Genomic DNA, 17,362 nt, shown 5'->3' on the forward strand with positions numbered 1-17,362 from the left:
TTTTATTTTCCATTATTTCTTCCACTTTGACATTACAGTGTATTTTCTGTACATCGTTGACACCAAATTACAATTTAATCAATTTTAATCCAACTTTGCAACACTACAAAATGTTGAAAAAGTCAAGGGGTGTGAATACTTTCTGAAGACACTGTAGGTATTCAACAGAGGATGAGGTTGAACATCACCAACATATCCTATTTGACAAGGTGAAAAATTACAGATGTGCCCTTGAGCAAGGCACTTAACCCTAATTTGGTCCAGGGAACTGTACTACTATGACTGATCCTGTAAAATAACACATTTCACTACACCTAAATGGTGTATGTGACAATAAAACAATGATTATTATTTATTTTCTTTTTTTGTGTCTTAGACCAATAACACCTGATCAGATTTTTCCCCCATGTGGGAGAATAATTATTTATAGTACTGTAACTAAATATGATTGGCATTTCCGTATAAATAGAATCTAGGATGTTCTACTATGGATTATCTATAGGTTGTATATTTTGGGTTGCACCAGGGGTCTTCAATCTTTCTTTGCCCAGGTACCCCCTCCCAGGCAAACCGGCGACCCAGGGACCCCCATCATGTGACAAGGAGAAGTAATCAACATTTTTAAATGAATACATTTGGTAGATCGTTTTTCATTATTTTGACCTACATTATAATTGGAAGAGGAAGTGTAAACTCTAACATAGCCTATTAGATATAAAGGTAACTCAAAACACATTTTTGCTAAGAGCAGCTGTTTAGCTGGTTAAAGGTTAGCCATGTGTTGGCAAAAATTAATGTCCAAGTCAAGAAAGCTTACCAGCAGCCAGTGGCACTTGCCGCACTGGTAACCTATTCGTGTGTGCTTTTTCATAGCCTAATTCAGATATTCCAGTGAGTGTAATTGGCTCCAATGAGTGTTATCTGCTCAAAATTAGGAGTTGAGAAATAAAGTTGACATCTCCTAGGGGGCCGCAGACCCCCGGTTGAATACCCCTGGGTTACACCATTAAATACATTACATGGCAAGAAGCATCAAATATATCACTATTTCCCCATAAACTAATTTATATTACACAATGATATGCATGACTCCTTAACCAACACCAGTATATAACCACCATACACTATGGCAATGTTAACACCGTAGAGTCGGACAACTTTGTGTCTGTGACGTTGAGCTGATCCGTGCTGCTTCCCAGCCTCTCAGGCTTTGTTAGAACACAGATGCGGAGACCTTTCGAGGTGTAAATGATACATGGGATTTGTGTGGCGTACTGTTCCGCAGTCAGATACACGCTACCAAAACCAAGCAGTAAACCAAGGCATAGCCACAGCTATGTGTGAGTTGCAGAACGGGATGTACTGTGCTGACAGTGCCACTCACAGGAGAGAAGCTCAGCATATGGCATGGGTGCTCTCGTATTCTTTGTTATAACAGTACACTTCAATTTGTTCCTCAGTCCTCAGAGTACCTTTGCTATTTTGTGTCATGGGGTAGGACGTCTTGGAGACCATGTGTACTTATTCTCGTTTGGTAGCATGTGGTCTCTTATCATCTTCCTCATTACCATCTGGTGTCACACTGCAGTCAAACCTAGTAGCTGTGTAGTATGCTCCACATCATCCTGCATTAAAACTCAATTTCCTCAGCCTCTTATCTTCTGCAATTTCAATTTGGACTGCGCGTCAGTGTGGCTTCCCTTCCTTCTCCTGGAATGTACTGGATATTAACAGTTATTTAGGATGCACGATTAAAGTTTATATGGCAGATATTTCAGGACTGGTGTCAATCCTTTCAGGGAGCAATAGGTTATGCATTTTTACATTCATATTGATTTGCACATCCTGTATAAACTTAAACAGGTTTATGTTTACTGACAAGCTATCATGGACATGAACTGTAGAAACATCCACAGTTGTGGACAGTTTCACTTGCAATATACTACATGGATTGGTCTCACTTGAAATGTACTGCATGTATTAGGTTTCAGTTGGTTCTAAATACATGAATAAAAATGGAATTAGCATTGCAAGTTCAACTAATTGAACCAGCCCCAGTGATCTGTGAAGGCAGTTTGCCTTGATACAACATGCCACAGCAATAATAAAGTGCTTTAACTTGCAACACATTGTAATTGCATTCACCAACGTTACAATAGGCAGAAATGAGCCAAGTATTGTAATGGGGAGTTGAAATGTAATTGAATGATAAGGAACGGATTCCACATCCAGAATCCTATTAAGTTTGACTTCAGTGAGGTATAATTGTATTTTGATACACAGTGAGGAAGGCATAATTATGTTGCCAACCTTTAAACAAGTGACAGTTCTGGTCTCTAATAGACTCTATAGTCTTTGTAGCTGTAATGCTGATGGAAAAGAGGAAATGCATTACAAACCTGTTGCAACTCGCAAGTCTTTGCTGTTCTAAGATGTTGTAGTTTCTTTTTGTTTGTAGTAGAAATCAAGTGAAATGAAAGTAAAACTGTGTTTTGTGCCATTGTTACAATCCAATAGCATTATCTATGGTCATTTAGGATATGGGTTTATAGCCATTAGAAATGAATCAAACAGGGATAGCTGCTAGGCTAGGAGAAGTCTTGGGGGGAGGTATAGTTTCATGAAGTCACGCCTAACCCTATCTAATATGACATAGTGTAGTCCCATCACGACCCTAGTTGTGTGATAAGTAAACTCACTGACTTCTTCAGCATCAGGGGAAATTATTAGTGCCCTTGCCAGAGCAAATGGCCCCAAATTTTGATTAGCGTGACATTAACTAAAGCCATCTTATTACATGCGTGTAGAAGAGTAAAGGCTTTCAACATCCCCCACCGGAGGGTGAGTGATGTTGGGAAGAAATGAGATATTACTATCGACTCAGCATTGATTGATCTGTTTACTCTGCCTGCCAATTAATGTGTGAGTCATTTTCTACTGCAGCCCGTAAGGCCGTAAACTGAAGAATGGGTAATGGGCCGTGGAAGGAACAGGCTGCAAAGGTTGTAAACTGAAGAATGTCTATTACTAACACAAGATAATCTTGTAAAATGAGGAGCACCCTTACTAAAATCTAGTTGTAAAGGAAAATATGTTTCCTGACATCCTGTCAATTTCATTTGACTATTTTTATTTTCCCCTGACATGACACCCATCCATCAATGTTTATCAGAGGGGAAGATGGTAAACCCTCAGTCAATACAGGTATGTGGGTGTCAAATTATCTAGGGACTGAGCCCATCCCCCCTAGCTACAGTAGCACAGTTCCTCCGGGGGCCCCGATGGTATAACTGTACCTTCAGTCAGTATGGCTATATGTGAACAGATGACAGGGGGCCCCAGAGCTGAGTAAGGTAGAAGGTGAGGTAGGAGCTGAGCCCAGCCCCACTAGCAATAAGAGTCCTTTGGGAAGCCCGAAGCAGCCAGGCAGGCAGTTCAGAACAAGGCTCTGACACAAGGTGAGGGAGATTACAAGACATCCATCAGAAAGGTTGGAATAGGTGTCAAGTGAGCAGAACCTATTTCTCGGGTATACAGGAACAGGCCTAGTAAAAGCATTATGAACAAGAGAGAGTAACAAATGGTGACAGGCAGGCAGAACAAGCCCTGGAAAAGGAGCTTCATTCCAGGTACCAGTATGTTCAATCTGTCACTGTGAAAACAACTGAAAAGTAAGGTCTATCTCAATTCAACCCATTGTTAGTGTGTGTGTTTTAGAGAACAGAAACCTTGACTATCAAAATGAAAGTAATAATATTGTAGGCACATTTTTATTTTTTTTACCAACCAAAGTATTTTTTATCTATGGCATTTATAAACATTTATGGTTGAAAATGACCCCTGCCATCAAATTACCTTGATGTTCTAGGCCCTTGATTTTGGAATGGAACCTCTTTGAAGCTTTGAAATCAATGTAATATAGATACATTTGTAGTAAAGGGGTAGGGATGCATTTTTATGCAATTCATGAATCTCTGAGCCTCCAGCAGCTCTGTGGGGAATGATATGAAAATGACTCAATGAAAAAGCAAAATGTATTGTAACCCCCTCATTGTTCCGTTTGGAATTTTTCCAACTACAATTTGTATATGGATGGATTACTCTCATCTCTCTGTGCAAACGAGTTGCAAAATGTAATCCACTGCAATAGATTTCTGACGTAGCCTATTGTCAAAGGACAGTAACGCTTGATGGCGTCGGCGGCATGTTCTATTTAGCATCATAGTGGTGCTGCTTTGAAGCTTTGAAGTTACTTGTGTGTTCAGCAGATGATCCATTTCTCAGAAATCCACAGTAGCATCAGTTTTGGAGGTCTGGGCTGTCACAGTGAGGGGGCCAGCCAGGGTGCTCTCTTTGGGAATTTAATCTGTGACACTCAGACAGTGACTGTCCCAACTGACCACTGTCACATAGACGCAAATACTTTATACATTTAACAGCACAGACATGCCTGAGTATTCTTTAAATCTCCATCTTCTCAGGTTACACTGCTGACTGCTAAAAGGCCATTGGGGCAGGTGAGAAAAGGTATATGATGGTGAAGATTAGCTGGTCTTGCTGTGCTTTTGCATCACAATAATTACTCAAAGCCATTTATGCCGAATAAGCTCACAGAACACTTTCACAGTTGGTGTCTATAGCTAGGTTTCCATCCAATTGGCACAGATTTTCATGTGAATATTCTAAAATCTGCATAAAAACAATATGTGCATTTTCCCACCAGATCCATCAAATTGACTTTTTGCAATAACATGATGTGCATGATGACGTAATGCATATAAAAATAACTTCTGTTGTTAAATTCCCATATACAGAATAAAAAATACAATTTAAGTAGGCTTCCATCGCATTTTCAATTCTTCTGATGGTTTTGGCACATGCGCTCTAGCCAACAGCTCCTGAAACAGTGCAGGTATAGCCTACTACATGATGAGATTATTATGGACAAAAGAGCAAGATTTATTTGTATTTCTCAAATGGCAGTGAAGCATCGATCATAAGACCTTATATATTTAAGACCTTAGATATTTATTGGAAAGGAGCATCAAGCTCATCACCATGCACTTTCACCATCCTGTGAAGTTCATCAAAATGTATTTAATCTGTAGCCTAATAAACTGCATGCTTTCTTCAAATCAAATCAAATCAAATTGTATTTGTCACATACACGTGTTTAGCAGATGTTATTGCGGGTGTAGCGAAATGCTTGTGCTTCTAGCTCCGACAGTGCAGTAATATCTAACAAGTAATATCTAACCATTTCACAACATATACCCAATATATATGTTGAGTCATAGTGGGAGGACCACACAACAGATCATCCCATGACTCCAAGTGTACTTCCATATTATGGTATTACAGTGCCTTCGGAAAGGATTCAGACCCCTTGACTTTTTCCACATTTTGTTACGTTATAGCCTTATTCTAAAATGGATTAAATAAATACAAATCCTCAGCAATCAACACACAATACAAATCCTCAGCAATCAACACACAATACCCAATAATGTCAAAGCGAAAACAGTTCTTTAAACATTTTTGCAAATGTTTTAAAAATCTAAAACAGAAATACCTTGTTTACATAAGTATTCAGACCCTTTGCTATGAGACTCGAAATTGAGCTCAGGTGCATCCTGTTTCCATTGATCATCCTTGAGATGTTTCTACAACTTGCAAAAACCAAGCCATGAGGTCGAAGGAATTGTCCGTAGAACTCCGAGACAGGATTCTGTTGAGGCACAGATCTGGTGAAGGGTACATAAAAATGTCTGCAGCATTGAAGGTCCCCAAGAACACAGTGGCCTCCATCATTCTTAAATGGAAGAAGTTTGGAACCACCAAGGCTCTTCCTAGAGCTGGCTGCCTGGCCAAACTGAGCAATTGGGGGAGAAGGGCCTTGGTCAGGGAGGTGACCAAGAACCTGATGGTCACTCTGACAGAGCTCTAGAGTTCCTCTGTGTAGATGGGAGAAACTAACAGAAGGACAACCATCTCTGCAGCACTCCACAAATCAGGCCTTTATGGTAGAGTGGCCAGACGGAAGCCACTCCTCAGTAAAAGGCACATGACAGCCCGCTTGGAGTTTGCCAAACGGCACCTAAAGACTCTCAGACCATGATAAACAAGATTCTCTGGTCTGATGAAACCAAGATTGAACTCTTTGGCCTGAAGCGTCACATCTGGAGGAAAACTGTGGGGATGTTTTTCAGCGGCAGGGACTGGGAGACTAGTCAGGATCAAGGCAAAGATGAACGGAGCAAAGTACAGAGAGATACTTGATGAAAACCTGCTCCAGAACGCTCAGGACCTTAGACTGGGGTGAAGGTTCACCTTCCAACAGGACAACGACCTTAAGCACAGAGCTTGAGAGGATCTGCAGATAAGAATGGGAGAAACTCCCAAATACAGGTGTGCCAAGCTTGTAGCATCATACCCAAGAAGACTCGATGCTGTAATAGCTGCCAAAGGTGCTTCAACAAAGTACTGAGTAAAGGGTTTGAATACTTATGTAAATGTGATATTTCCGTTTTTTATTTGTAATACATTTGCAAAAATTTCTAAAAACCTATTTTTGCTTTGTCATTATGGGGTGTTGTGTGTAGATTGTTGAGAGAAAAAAAAACTATTTAATACATTTTAGAATAAGGTTGCAACATAACAAAATGTGGAAAAGGTCAAGGGGTCTGAATACTTTCCGAAGGCACTGTATATCAATATTTGCGCATAAAGGTGTTTCCACTGCCATTTCTCGCATAATTAATTTAACAAAAACACAAAAAGACCCCACCTTGTCTAGCATATTTTTTTTTTTTTTGTCTACATTTGGAAAGTTTACCAACAAATGTGCAGTTTCCATCAGGCCTGTTGTGACATTTTTTATTCAACATTTTACTAGCTTTACTAGCATAAAAAGGTTGGATGGAAATCTGGTTCATGGCACTGTCAGTAGCTAGGTTTTCATCTAATTGGTAACAGATTTTCATGCGAATATTCTAAAATCTGCTTAAAAACAATATCCACATTTTCCCACCAGAGATGTGTTTCCATCAAATTGACTTGTTGCATATAAAAGGCTGTACATGATGACATAGTGCACATAAAAATACATTTTGCGGTTAAATTCCCATGTACCGAATAAAAAATGTAAATTAAATGGGCTTCCATCTCATTTTCAACTCTAATGATGGTTTTCTCACAAAAATGTTGCGTAATATAGCAGGTGTGCCTGCCCACTCTGGTATTGGCACGTGCGCTCTAGCCAACAGAAATTATTATGGACAAATCCTTTCCTTTTGTTAAATGGCAGCCAAGCATAGTTTATCATGTCACCAGAATAAAACCCTCGATATTTATTGGAAAGGATAATCAAGCTCGTTACCTTGCACTTTCACCAGCCTTTTAAGTCATCATTCAGTATTTAATCTGTAGCCTAATAAACGGAATGTTTTTCCGGATGAGTATGTCTCCCGAGTGGCGCAGTGGTCTAAGGCACTGCATCACAGTGCTAGCTGTGCCACTAGAGATCCTGGTTCGAATCCAGGCTCTGTTGTAGCCGGCCGCGACCGGGAGACCCATGGGGCGGCACACAATTGGTCCAGGTTAGGGGAGGAAATGGCCGGCAGGGATGTAGCTCAGTTGGTAGAGCATGGCATTTGCAACGCCAGGGTTGTGGGTTAGATTCCCATGGGGGGCCAGTATGAAAAATAAAAAATAATGTATGCGCTCACAAACTGTAAGTCCCTCTGGATAAGAGTGTCTGCTAAATGACTAAAATGTTGTAGTGGGAGGACCAGACCTCATCTCGTGACCCCAAGTTTACTTCGATATGATGGTTATTAGGCTACATCAATATTTGTTTCCACCACCATTTATCGCAAAATGTATTTTACCAACACAAAAAGATCCCACCACGTCAAACAAACAAATGATCTGTTGGCATTTATAAAATTGTACTGAAACGTCCTGTTTCCTTCACAGCTGTCATGTTTTTATATACAGTACCAGTGAAAAGTTTGGACACACCTACTCATTCAAGGATTTTTCTTAATTTTTACTATTTTCTACATTGTAAAATAATAGTGAAGACATCAAAACTATGAAATAACACATATGGAATCATGTAGTAAGCAAAAAATATATTTTATATTTGAGATTCTTCAAATAGCCACCCTTTTGCCTTGATGACAGCTTTGCACACTCTTGGCATTCTCTCAACCAGCTTCACCTGAAATGCTTTACCAACAGTCTTGAAGGAGTTCCCACATATGCTGAGCACTTGTTGGCTGCTTTTCCTTCCCTCTGCGGTCCGACTCATCCCATACCATCTCAATTGGGTGGAGGTCGGGGGATTGTGGAGGCCAGGTCATCTGATGCAGCACTCTAACACTCTCCTTCTTGGTAAAATAGCCCTTAGACAGCCTGGAGGTGTGTTGGGTCATTGTCCTGTTGAAAAACAAATGATAGTCCTACTAAGCCCAAACCAGATGGGATGGTGTATCACTGCAGAAGGTTGTGGTAGCCATGCTGGTTAAGTGTGCCTTGAATTCTAAATAAATCACAGACAACAGTGTCACCACCAAAGCACCCCCATACCATAACACCTCCTCCTCCATGCTTTACGATGGTAAATACACATGAGGAGGTCATCCGTTCATCCACAACGCGTCTCACAAAGACACGGCGGTTGGAACCAAAAATCTCAAATTTGGACTCCAGACCAAAGGACACATTTCCACTGGTCTAATGTCCATTGCTCATGTTCCTTTGCCCAAGCAACTCTCTTCTTATTGGTGTCCTTTAGTAGTGGTTTCTATGCAGAAATTCGACCATGAAGGCCTGAATCACACAGTCTCCTCTGAACAGTTGATGTTGAGATGTGTCTGTTACTTGAACTCTTTGAAGCATTTATTTGGGCTGGTAACTCTAATGAACTCTGCAGCAGAGGTAACTCTGGGTCTTTCATTCCTGTGGCGGTCCTCATGAGAGCCAGTTTCATCATAGCGCTTGATGGCTTTTGCGAGTGCACTTGAAGAAACGTTGTAGGTTCTTGAAGTTTTCCGTATTGACTGACCTTCATGTCTTAAACGAATGATGGACTGTTGTTTCTCTTTGCTTATTTGAGCTGTTCTGTTCTTGCCATAATATGGACTCTTCTGTATACCCCCCTACCTTGTCACAACACAACTGATTGGCTCAAACGCATTAAGAAGGAAATAAATTCCACAAATTAACTTTTAAGAAGGCACACCTGTTAATTGACATGTATTCCAGGTGACTATCTCATGAAGCTGGTTGAGAGAATATATGTCTTATTTAATAAGTTCATCAAACTAACTATGGAGTACAGCAAGGATAACATTCATTTTTTGGACCTCGACATTAGTAGAAATGACAAAGGTTGTTTGCACACATCAATCTTTAGGAAGCCCACAGATGGGAATACCATTCTGAGGGCAGACAGCTTTCACCCCAAAAGGCTAAAAGAGAATATTCCATATGGCCAATTCCAAAGAGTCCGCAGAATTTGTGATCAGGAAACAGACTACAGTGTCAAATCTGCTGAATTGGAGAATCGCTTCTTGAATCGGGGTTACAGCGTTCAGGTCCTGAAAGATGCAGGTATAAGGGCTGGATTACTTGACAGAGAGAACTTGTTGCGAAGGGGAGTGCCTCGTGATTCATCAGACAGAGTGTATTTTGTTACAAAATACAGCACTGAAGCAGAGAACATTAAAATAATCATTAAAAATAATTGGGGAATCATCCAAAGTGAGACGCTACGACGCCAAGTCTTTCCTGAGCTACCAGTCATAAGTTTTAAGAGATGTCCTACCCTAAATGACAAATTAGTCCACAGTTATCTTCCGGGTGACTCTCAAAAAACTTGGCTTGACCACAAACCCAAGGGCTCTTTTAAATGTAACCAGTGCAACCCCATTGCAGAAATATTGCACAGAAAAAGTATTTTGTTGACACAGCTTCCAAAATGGAGTATTACGTCAAGCATTTCATTAACTGCAAAACCACTCATGTCATCTATAGATTGGAATGTCCTCAGTGCAAGGTGTTCTACATTGGATGGACAAAGAGACGCCTTCAAGATCGCTTAGCGGAACACAAGTACGCCATATGGGTAGGCAATGAAGACTACCCCATGGCAAGGCACTACAAGTCCTTACACCATGGTAACCCTGCCTCCCTACAAGCTATGGGTATTGATCATATTCCGGCCTCTATTAGAAAAGGGGACCGTCTGAAACAGTTAAACCAAAGGGAACGTTTTTGGATTTACAAACTACAGGCCACTAAATACCCTGGTCTAAATGAAGATATGGATTTCTCACCCTTCCTGTAGGGTTGTGATAGGTCCATTTGCTGTCATCTAGTGGACATTGTGCTCAATTGCCCTCAGCTATGTTTAGACTGATGTTGTTCATGTTTTGCTGGTTTCTAGTGTACTATGGAATATATTGCTTTCTTATTTTTGACACTTTTCCTAGTCATATTTAAGGTTAGAACTACCTTTCTAAGTGTTCTGATACTTCTAACTTGGAGTTGTATTTGTATGATAACATAGTTACAGTATTTCACTTTTTAATGTGTATAGTATTGCTTACTAGGTGTGTCCAATCAACTTTGTAACCACTCCCTCTTCAAATTAGGGCTAATTGGAAAAGCTGTTCAAAAGAGGACATTGTATTATTTCTTTGTACTGCCTGACGAAGGCCATGCAGCCGAAACGCGTCGGATAAAAAAAAATAATCTTGTTTCTATTGAACATGCCATACTAATAAAGGCATTTTAATTAATTATATCAAGAGTGCCTTGGTCCTCCTTTCTTTTTGATGACCAATTCACCCCTTTGACCAAAGAGTACCTTCTGTCTACCAACATTTACTATTGTGTACCTTAGTAGCGCTTCCCTTCCTCCTCTTTCTACTACGTCTTATTTAATAGTTTTGATGTCTTCACTATTATTCTACAATGTAGAAAATAGTAAAAATAAAGAAAAACCCTTGAATGAGTAGTTGTGTCCAAACTTTTGACTGGTACTATATATCTATCCTACGGTATGACTTTACTCGCATAAAAACTGTGGATGAAAACGTGGTTTATGGTGCTGAAACCCCCCACAGCGCATTCCCAGGGGACGTCAGGTTCAAAGGATGAATAACTGCTTTTTGTATCTGGATTGAAGAGGAATGTGTTGAATTCGTGTTAGAGGTTGGAAGCTCTGACGAGTTGAAGAAAACACTGAATGTAGTAAGGGGTGTCGCTAAACTATAACTGTCATAAAAATAGTCCTCATTACTCTTCTGAATGAAAGTGTCGTTTCTCATTGAGCCACGGAGAGGCACTCGAGCTCCGTCCTTGACTAACAGGGACTGGAACGACCAGCATAACGACCAGAATATTTACATTACTGCTTGTTTTAGCACATTTTTGAGACCGTACTATTTTTTTAAACTTTAATGCAGTATTGGATTAAATGTAATTTGCTCTGCCACACTATTAATGTGTATTATGTGCGGTAGGCTATAGTCTGCAGTTGGCGTTCTGCAGTGTGTTTTTGAGATAGGTTGTGCACAGCCTTACCTCACTTCTCATGCAGAACGCGTCCACGGACGCGCCACGGTTTACGTCCTTCACACATAGGCTCCACACACTTCACACACACACCAGGTCTGTCTAGCCACCAAAGAGCTGTTGAGGCTATCAGCCTATTTAGTTATTTTGATTGGGTACCATTTTCTGAGTCTGTATTTAATATCAGATAGCAGCCCGTCCCTATGGGTATCATATCTCACTGTGGGGACGCATCAACAAACTGAAGAGGGGAACCAACGTGCTCTGAATACAGACACAAACTATTGAGACCTACTGTAGCTTTGCTCCTTTAGGACAAAGCCAACAGCTAATCGATCAGAGGACTTGCTGGTTAGCCTATAGGTCTTTCTGTTTTCTAATTAAACCAGGAAAACGTTTTCAGTTTTAACACGTTATTTTATCGGGATTATTCACCTGTTCTTTTTGAATCATCTCCGCTTTATTCCAGAGGGAGACATTGGCCATCCGCCATCGGTTCTCTCCGAAGCGCACAGAAAATAAGCAGTAGCCTACACACACAAGCAAGTCCCCACAGACGAGAGCTGTCTCTTGCTTTGACATGCTGTAGTGGTTTTGACTGGACTTATGGCTTCGTTGTATCAGAGATTCACCGGTAAGATTAATACAAATAACTCTTTCCCGCACCCACCTGAGGCCAGCCACCTACTCCGCGGACAGGTCGCGGACGAGGAGAACAACACAGGGAAGACCTCTCAGTCCGTCGCCGACGGCAGACCCCATGTTCCCTACCGAAAAAAAAATGCGAGCGAAGACGAGCATGTAAGACCTTGCTTTAAACGTCTACTTAAAACTATTGGTGTATTGATTTTATCATTGAAACCTTCATCTGATTAATTGTTGACAACTTCAACTGATTTCATAGCCCCTATCTGCTTTATATTGTTCGCCCTATCATTTGAGTGTACACTACCATGCTGCTGCAATTATGTTCTTGGTTCACTCTTGCCTAAATGGTTTTGCAACTGAAACAGCGTGTGCTACCCCGGTGATTTTCAGATCAGTAGGCTATGAATTGCAGTATGATTTCAGAGCGTCAGATGCTCCCTCAGTCAAGGCGTGGTTTCTATTCAAGAAACTTATTGTATCTGGATGATTGGCCTTGTGTAGTGTCTGAATAGGCCGTCGCTCTCTGTGTTGTGATGCTTGCCCACTATAACTGGTTAAAGTTGTATGTGACAGCATTTTAATATTGTTTCACAGCTCTCTGGTCTGTTTGTTGACATCTTGAAACTAATTAAAATTTAACTTTTGATTTGTAGGTTAGATGCAAATTAAAACCCGATGTAATCAATATCAGTGATTTGTCCCTCTTTTGCGATCTAATTATCTCATCGAAGTCGGCAAGCTTTCACGGGTTCTTGTTTTTCGAGGATTTAAATGTTTAAATGTGGAGGTCCAACAGATTATTACGTCCTGTAGCCGATATGTTGGCTATGTTGAAGATAATTAGGCATAAGCCTACGCCTGATGTAGTCTGGCTTTACGTTTGAGCCATAATAATTCATCAATGCCACTTTTGCGGCAAGGCTCACGCCACGGTTACTTTCTATGGCCCTGTCCATGGTTCTGAAATTACACATAGATCGCATTCCCTGCTTTTGTTAAGGCATTAGTACACCTATGCTCATACGGTTTGTTTGAGTTTGTCCTTTTGAAGCCAGTGTTGCTCGAATCCCTAAACTCGAAATGTGCGGTGTTGTGGAATGATAATTAATAGTATAGTCTATATCTTAGGCAACACAGAGCATAATGTGTTCAAAAACGACCGTCACGATGATTAACTAAATATTTGTATTTATAATAAACCGTTGTCACTGGGCATGGGCCTATAGATAAATTCCTTTCACAATACTGGCTAGAGCTAGACCTACTTTGCAGCAACTTAGCTGGAAGAGTCCATTTAGGCGGCCCGGGATCCCTTGAAGAATTGGCCGCCTAAAGTGACTCTTCCATCTAAGCTGCTGCAGAGTAGGTCTAGCTCTAGCCAGTATTATGAAAGGAATTTAGCTATAGGCTCATGGCCAATGACAACAGTTTATTATAATTACAAATATTTATACTTCATCTTCACCGTCGTTTATAAACACTTTATGCTCTGTGTTGCTGTTAAAAAACCCACTTGGCACAGACACCAGTCTATTTTTGATTGACATTTAGTTGAGTTGTCAACTAACATCAATTCAATGTGAAAACAACAAAACATTTCACCATGTCATTGGATTTAGGTTAAAAGTTGGGTGAAGAAAATACGAAATTCCCTTACGTTGATGACTTTTGAGTGTTCATCTCTCATATATTTTCTCTCTGTAGAGATAGCCACAGCAACAAGGCTATATAGAACCTGTCAATGTGAGGATGTCCCCGCTGCATTATTGATGTTTGTTGTGATGACAATCAGGCGATAAAGGATGGAACAACAGACACTGCCTCTGTCACTGATACTGTTCTGTTGCGCTCAACACAGCACAACACCACGCAGCACAACACAACAACACTGTCATAGTGTGTCATGTTCCCCAATTTCCTACCGCAATGGCCATATGTATGGTATATGTCATTACAATATTAGTAGCCTAATAGGATTCATATATCTTTCAATTTCATGATTTAACATGGTTGTGTATATTTGTTTTTTATTCTCTAGGGTTATTTCCAATACTTTCAAAAACAGGGGAACCATTCTCAGATGGCTATGTTTCCTGTAACATTTGAGGCGTGCACAGCTCACCTTCAGCACACCTTCAGTCCTGATATCCCCCAAGCAGTAGTGGAGCATGAAATTACCTTTTGCCTCATGAGTTGAGGAGTTTCACAGTTTCTGGGGTGACATTTTGTTTTCTTGAACTCAATGGGAATTAGATTTGTGTGGCGTCAATTTGCATGTGTGTGTTGTGTGTGTGTGTGTGTGAGTGCAAAACAATTGTGATAAAGAAAAAAAGAATGAAGGGGGTCAATGTAAATAGTCCAGGTAGCCATTTGATTAACTGTTCAGCAGTCTTATGGCTTTGGGGAAGAAGCTCTTCAGGAGCCTTCTGGTCCCTGACTTGGCGCTCCAGTATCGTTTGCCGTGCGGGAGCAGAGAGAACAGTCTATGACTTGGGTGGCTGGAGTCTTTTTTGGGCCTTCCTCTGACACCGCCTGGTATAGAGATCCTGGATGGCAGGGAGTTCGACCCCAGTGATGTACTGGGCCGTACGCACTACCCTCTGTAGCGCCTTACGGTCGGATGCCGAGCAGTTGCCATACCAAGCAGAGAAGATGCTCTCAATGGTGCAGCTGTATAACTTTTTGAGGATGTGAGGGCCCATGCCAAATCTTTTCAGCCTCCTGAGGGAGAAGAGGCGTTGTCATGCCCTCTTCACGACTATGTTGGTGTGTTTGGACCATGATAGGTCCTTAGTGATGTGGATACAGAGGAACTTGAAGCTCTCGACCCGCTCCACTACAGCCCCGTTGATGTGAATGGGGGCGTGTTCGGCCCTCCGATTCCTGTAGTCCACAATAAGCCCCTTTTCTTCTCCACATTGAGGGAGAGGTTGTTGTCCTGGCACCACACTGCCAGGTCTCTGACCTCCTCCCAATAGGTTGTCTCATCGTTGTCGGTGATCTGGCCTACCACTGTCGTGCCATTGGCAAACTTAATGATGGTGTTGGAGTCGTGTGCGTCGTTGCAGAGAGAGATGTTCAGTACCAGGGTCCTTAGCTTAGTGATGAGCTTGCAAGGCACTATGGTGTTGAACGCTAAGCTGTGGTCAATGAACAGCATTCTCACGTAGGTGTTCCTTTTGTCCGGGTGGTATGCAAATTGGAGTGGGTCTCGGGTGTCTGGGATGCTGGAGTTGATGTGAGCCATGACTTTCAAAGCATTTCACGGCTACAGATGTGAGTGCTACGGGGCGGCAGTCATTTAGACAGGTTACTTTGGTGTTCTTGGGCACAGGGACTATTGTGGCTTGCTTGAAACATGTAGGTATTAAAGACTGGGTCAGGGAGAGGTTGAAAATGTCAGTGAAGACACTTGCCAGCTAGTCAGTGCATGCTCACCGTGTAGCTTATATATGTTAACAGGATTATGTGGCACAGTACTATGGTATTATAGAGTCACCTTGGGGATATCAGCCAGACTTCTTTCTCTTTCTTATGACCCTCTACTGCTAATGGCAGCTGGGTCTGAAATCCAATAAAATGATCGTCATTAATCATCGCATGGTGGCTGCAGCCTAAAATAGGGCGACATTTAAAGGATAGGGACCAGTGGAGCAGGCTCCCTTTGTGAGCAGGAGCCATATTGACTTTTCTGGGGTGCCCAGCCAACAGAGGAGAACTCAAACACCTCCTATTGTTAAGTCCCTCCATCCCCTGACAAAGAAAGGTGACACATGAGTGTGCACTGTGCGGGAGAACTTGGTATCTAATGACAGAGTGGGCGATTGATTCATACGTTTACTTACCTTTGAGGTTCTTGTATTTTCATTGAATTTAATCACCTTTATAGGCTAGCTAGGACATCAGTAAGCTTGGATTTTCATTGATGTGAGGCACTGGGGAGTGGTGGGCTGTGTGAATTGCTGTGTGAATGTTTAAACACTTTCTTTTTTTTACTGACAATAAGCTAACATTCAATGAGACTAATTTCTGCCGCTTTTCTACAAAATTCATTGAAGCTCACAAATTACATGTGGCAATTAGGTCTGTAATTACTACTGTGTACTGACACATTTAAATCACTGCTCAACTATAATGGGCAATTCATCACAATAGACTCAAGGGATAATTTCCTGAAGGTCAGACCTGATCCGCTTTGCTATTCAGCAACAGCCTTAGGAAGTTTATCACCTTGTATTCCTCACATTTCAATTGAAAGCTGAACGTAATGTTGAAATGTAAAACCAGGTGTTTATATAGCACAGCAGTTTTATTTGCAACAAATTATCAAAAGAGTTTGTCTCTCCCTTGGTCGATGATGATAACACAAGTCAGTACCACTCAAGTGTGTCCTGAAACAGAGAAGAAAGACAGAAGTATCCTACTCTCCCTCTGGGGAGCTTGCTGGGTAAGATTTGATGTGAAACAGCATGGATAGTTGGCTACAAAGACTCCAGGGACTAACATGTTAGGTTATTTTCTCTGACTATTCTCTCTCACACACACACACTCTCTCTCTCTCTCTCTCTCTCTCTCTCTCTCTCTCTCTCTCTCTCTCTCTCTCTCTCTCTCTCTCTCTCTCTCTCTCTCTCTTTCTCTCTTGATATGAGTGTGGTTTTTAGCTTATTTCTCAGTGTAAAACATTTCAGATAAATATTTATCCCAAAACAAAGCTCATCTTAACTCTGCTGTTTTTCCCAAAACATTACATAAGAATGACTCATAACGGTTCAATTTTGAACAATATCATACATGTTCTTTTATTTGATCAAAAGAATAGCCAGTGAAATCTGATCAAACATGAAGCCCCTGTCCTAGTAGGTACATTATTCTGTTATCCTGCCATGTACTCACTTTGTCTGGTACTGAGTTGGCATGGGAGTTCAATGGGCATGATTGAAATGTGAGATGTGTCATTGAGATGGGTACTGTTACTCTGGTTGGTAGACCAGGGCAGCCTTATCTATCTCCATCTGTCTGTTAGTCAGAGAATAGAATACACTCCTGCTAGTCTGTTCTGCTCTTAGGACCCACTCCTGCCTGTCCAGCCAACCATACATTTTGGTCTGGATAGTAGCTACTATAAGCG

The 17,362-nt window shown here is 41.2% G+C and overlaps 1 protein-coding gene across 1 annotated transcript in view; it reads left to right on the plus strand.

Annotated features, from left to right (window-relative positions):
- Positions 1–12,192: 12,192 nt before the first annotated feature.
- LOC311147249 (A-type potassium channel modulatory protein DPP6-like) overlaps positions 12,193–17,362 on the plus strand; it is a gene marked incomplete at both ends in the record, with an annotated part of 153,401 nt that continues 148,231 nt past the window's right edge. Inside the window, one exon of the mRNA XM_084183920.1 lies at positions 12,193–12,387. Coding sequence (XP_084040046.1) covers positions 12,193–12,387 — 195 coding nt within the window. The remainder of the gene's footprint in view (positions 12,388–17,362) is intronic.

This window comes from Coregonus lavaretus (genome assembly GCF_964263955.1).
Source record: "Coregonus lavaretus genome assembly, chromosome: 19".
In the NCBI taxonomy this organism is placed as follows: domain Eukaryota; kingdom Metazoa; phylum Chordata; class Actinopteri; order Salmoniformes; family Salmonidae; genus Coregonus; species Coregonus lavaretus.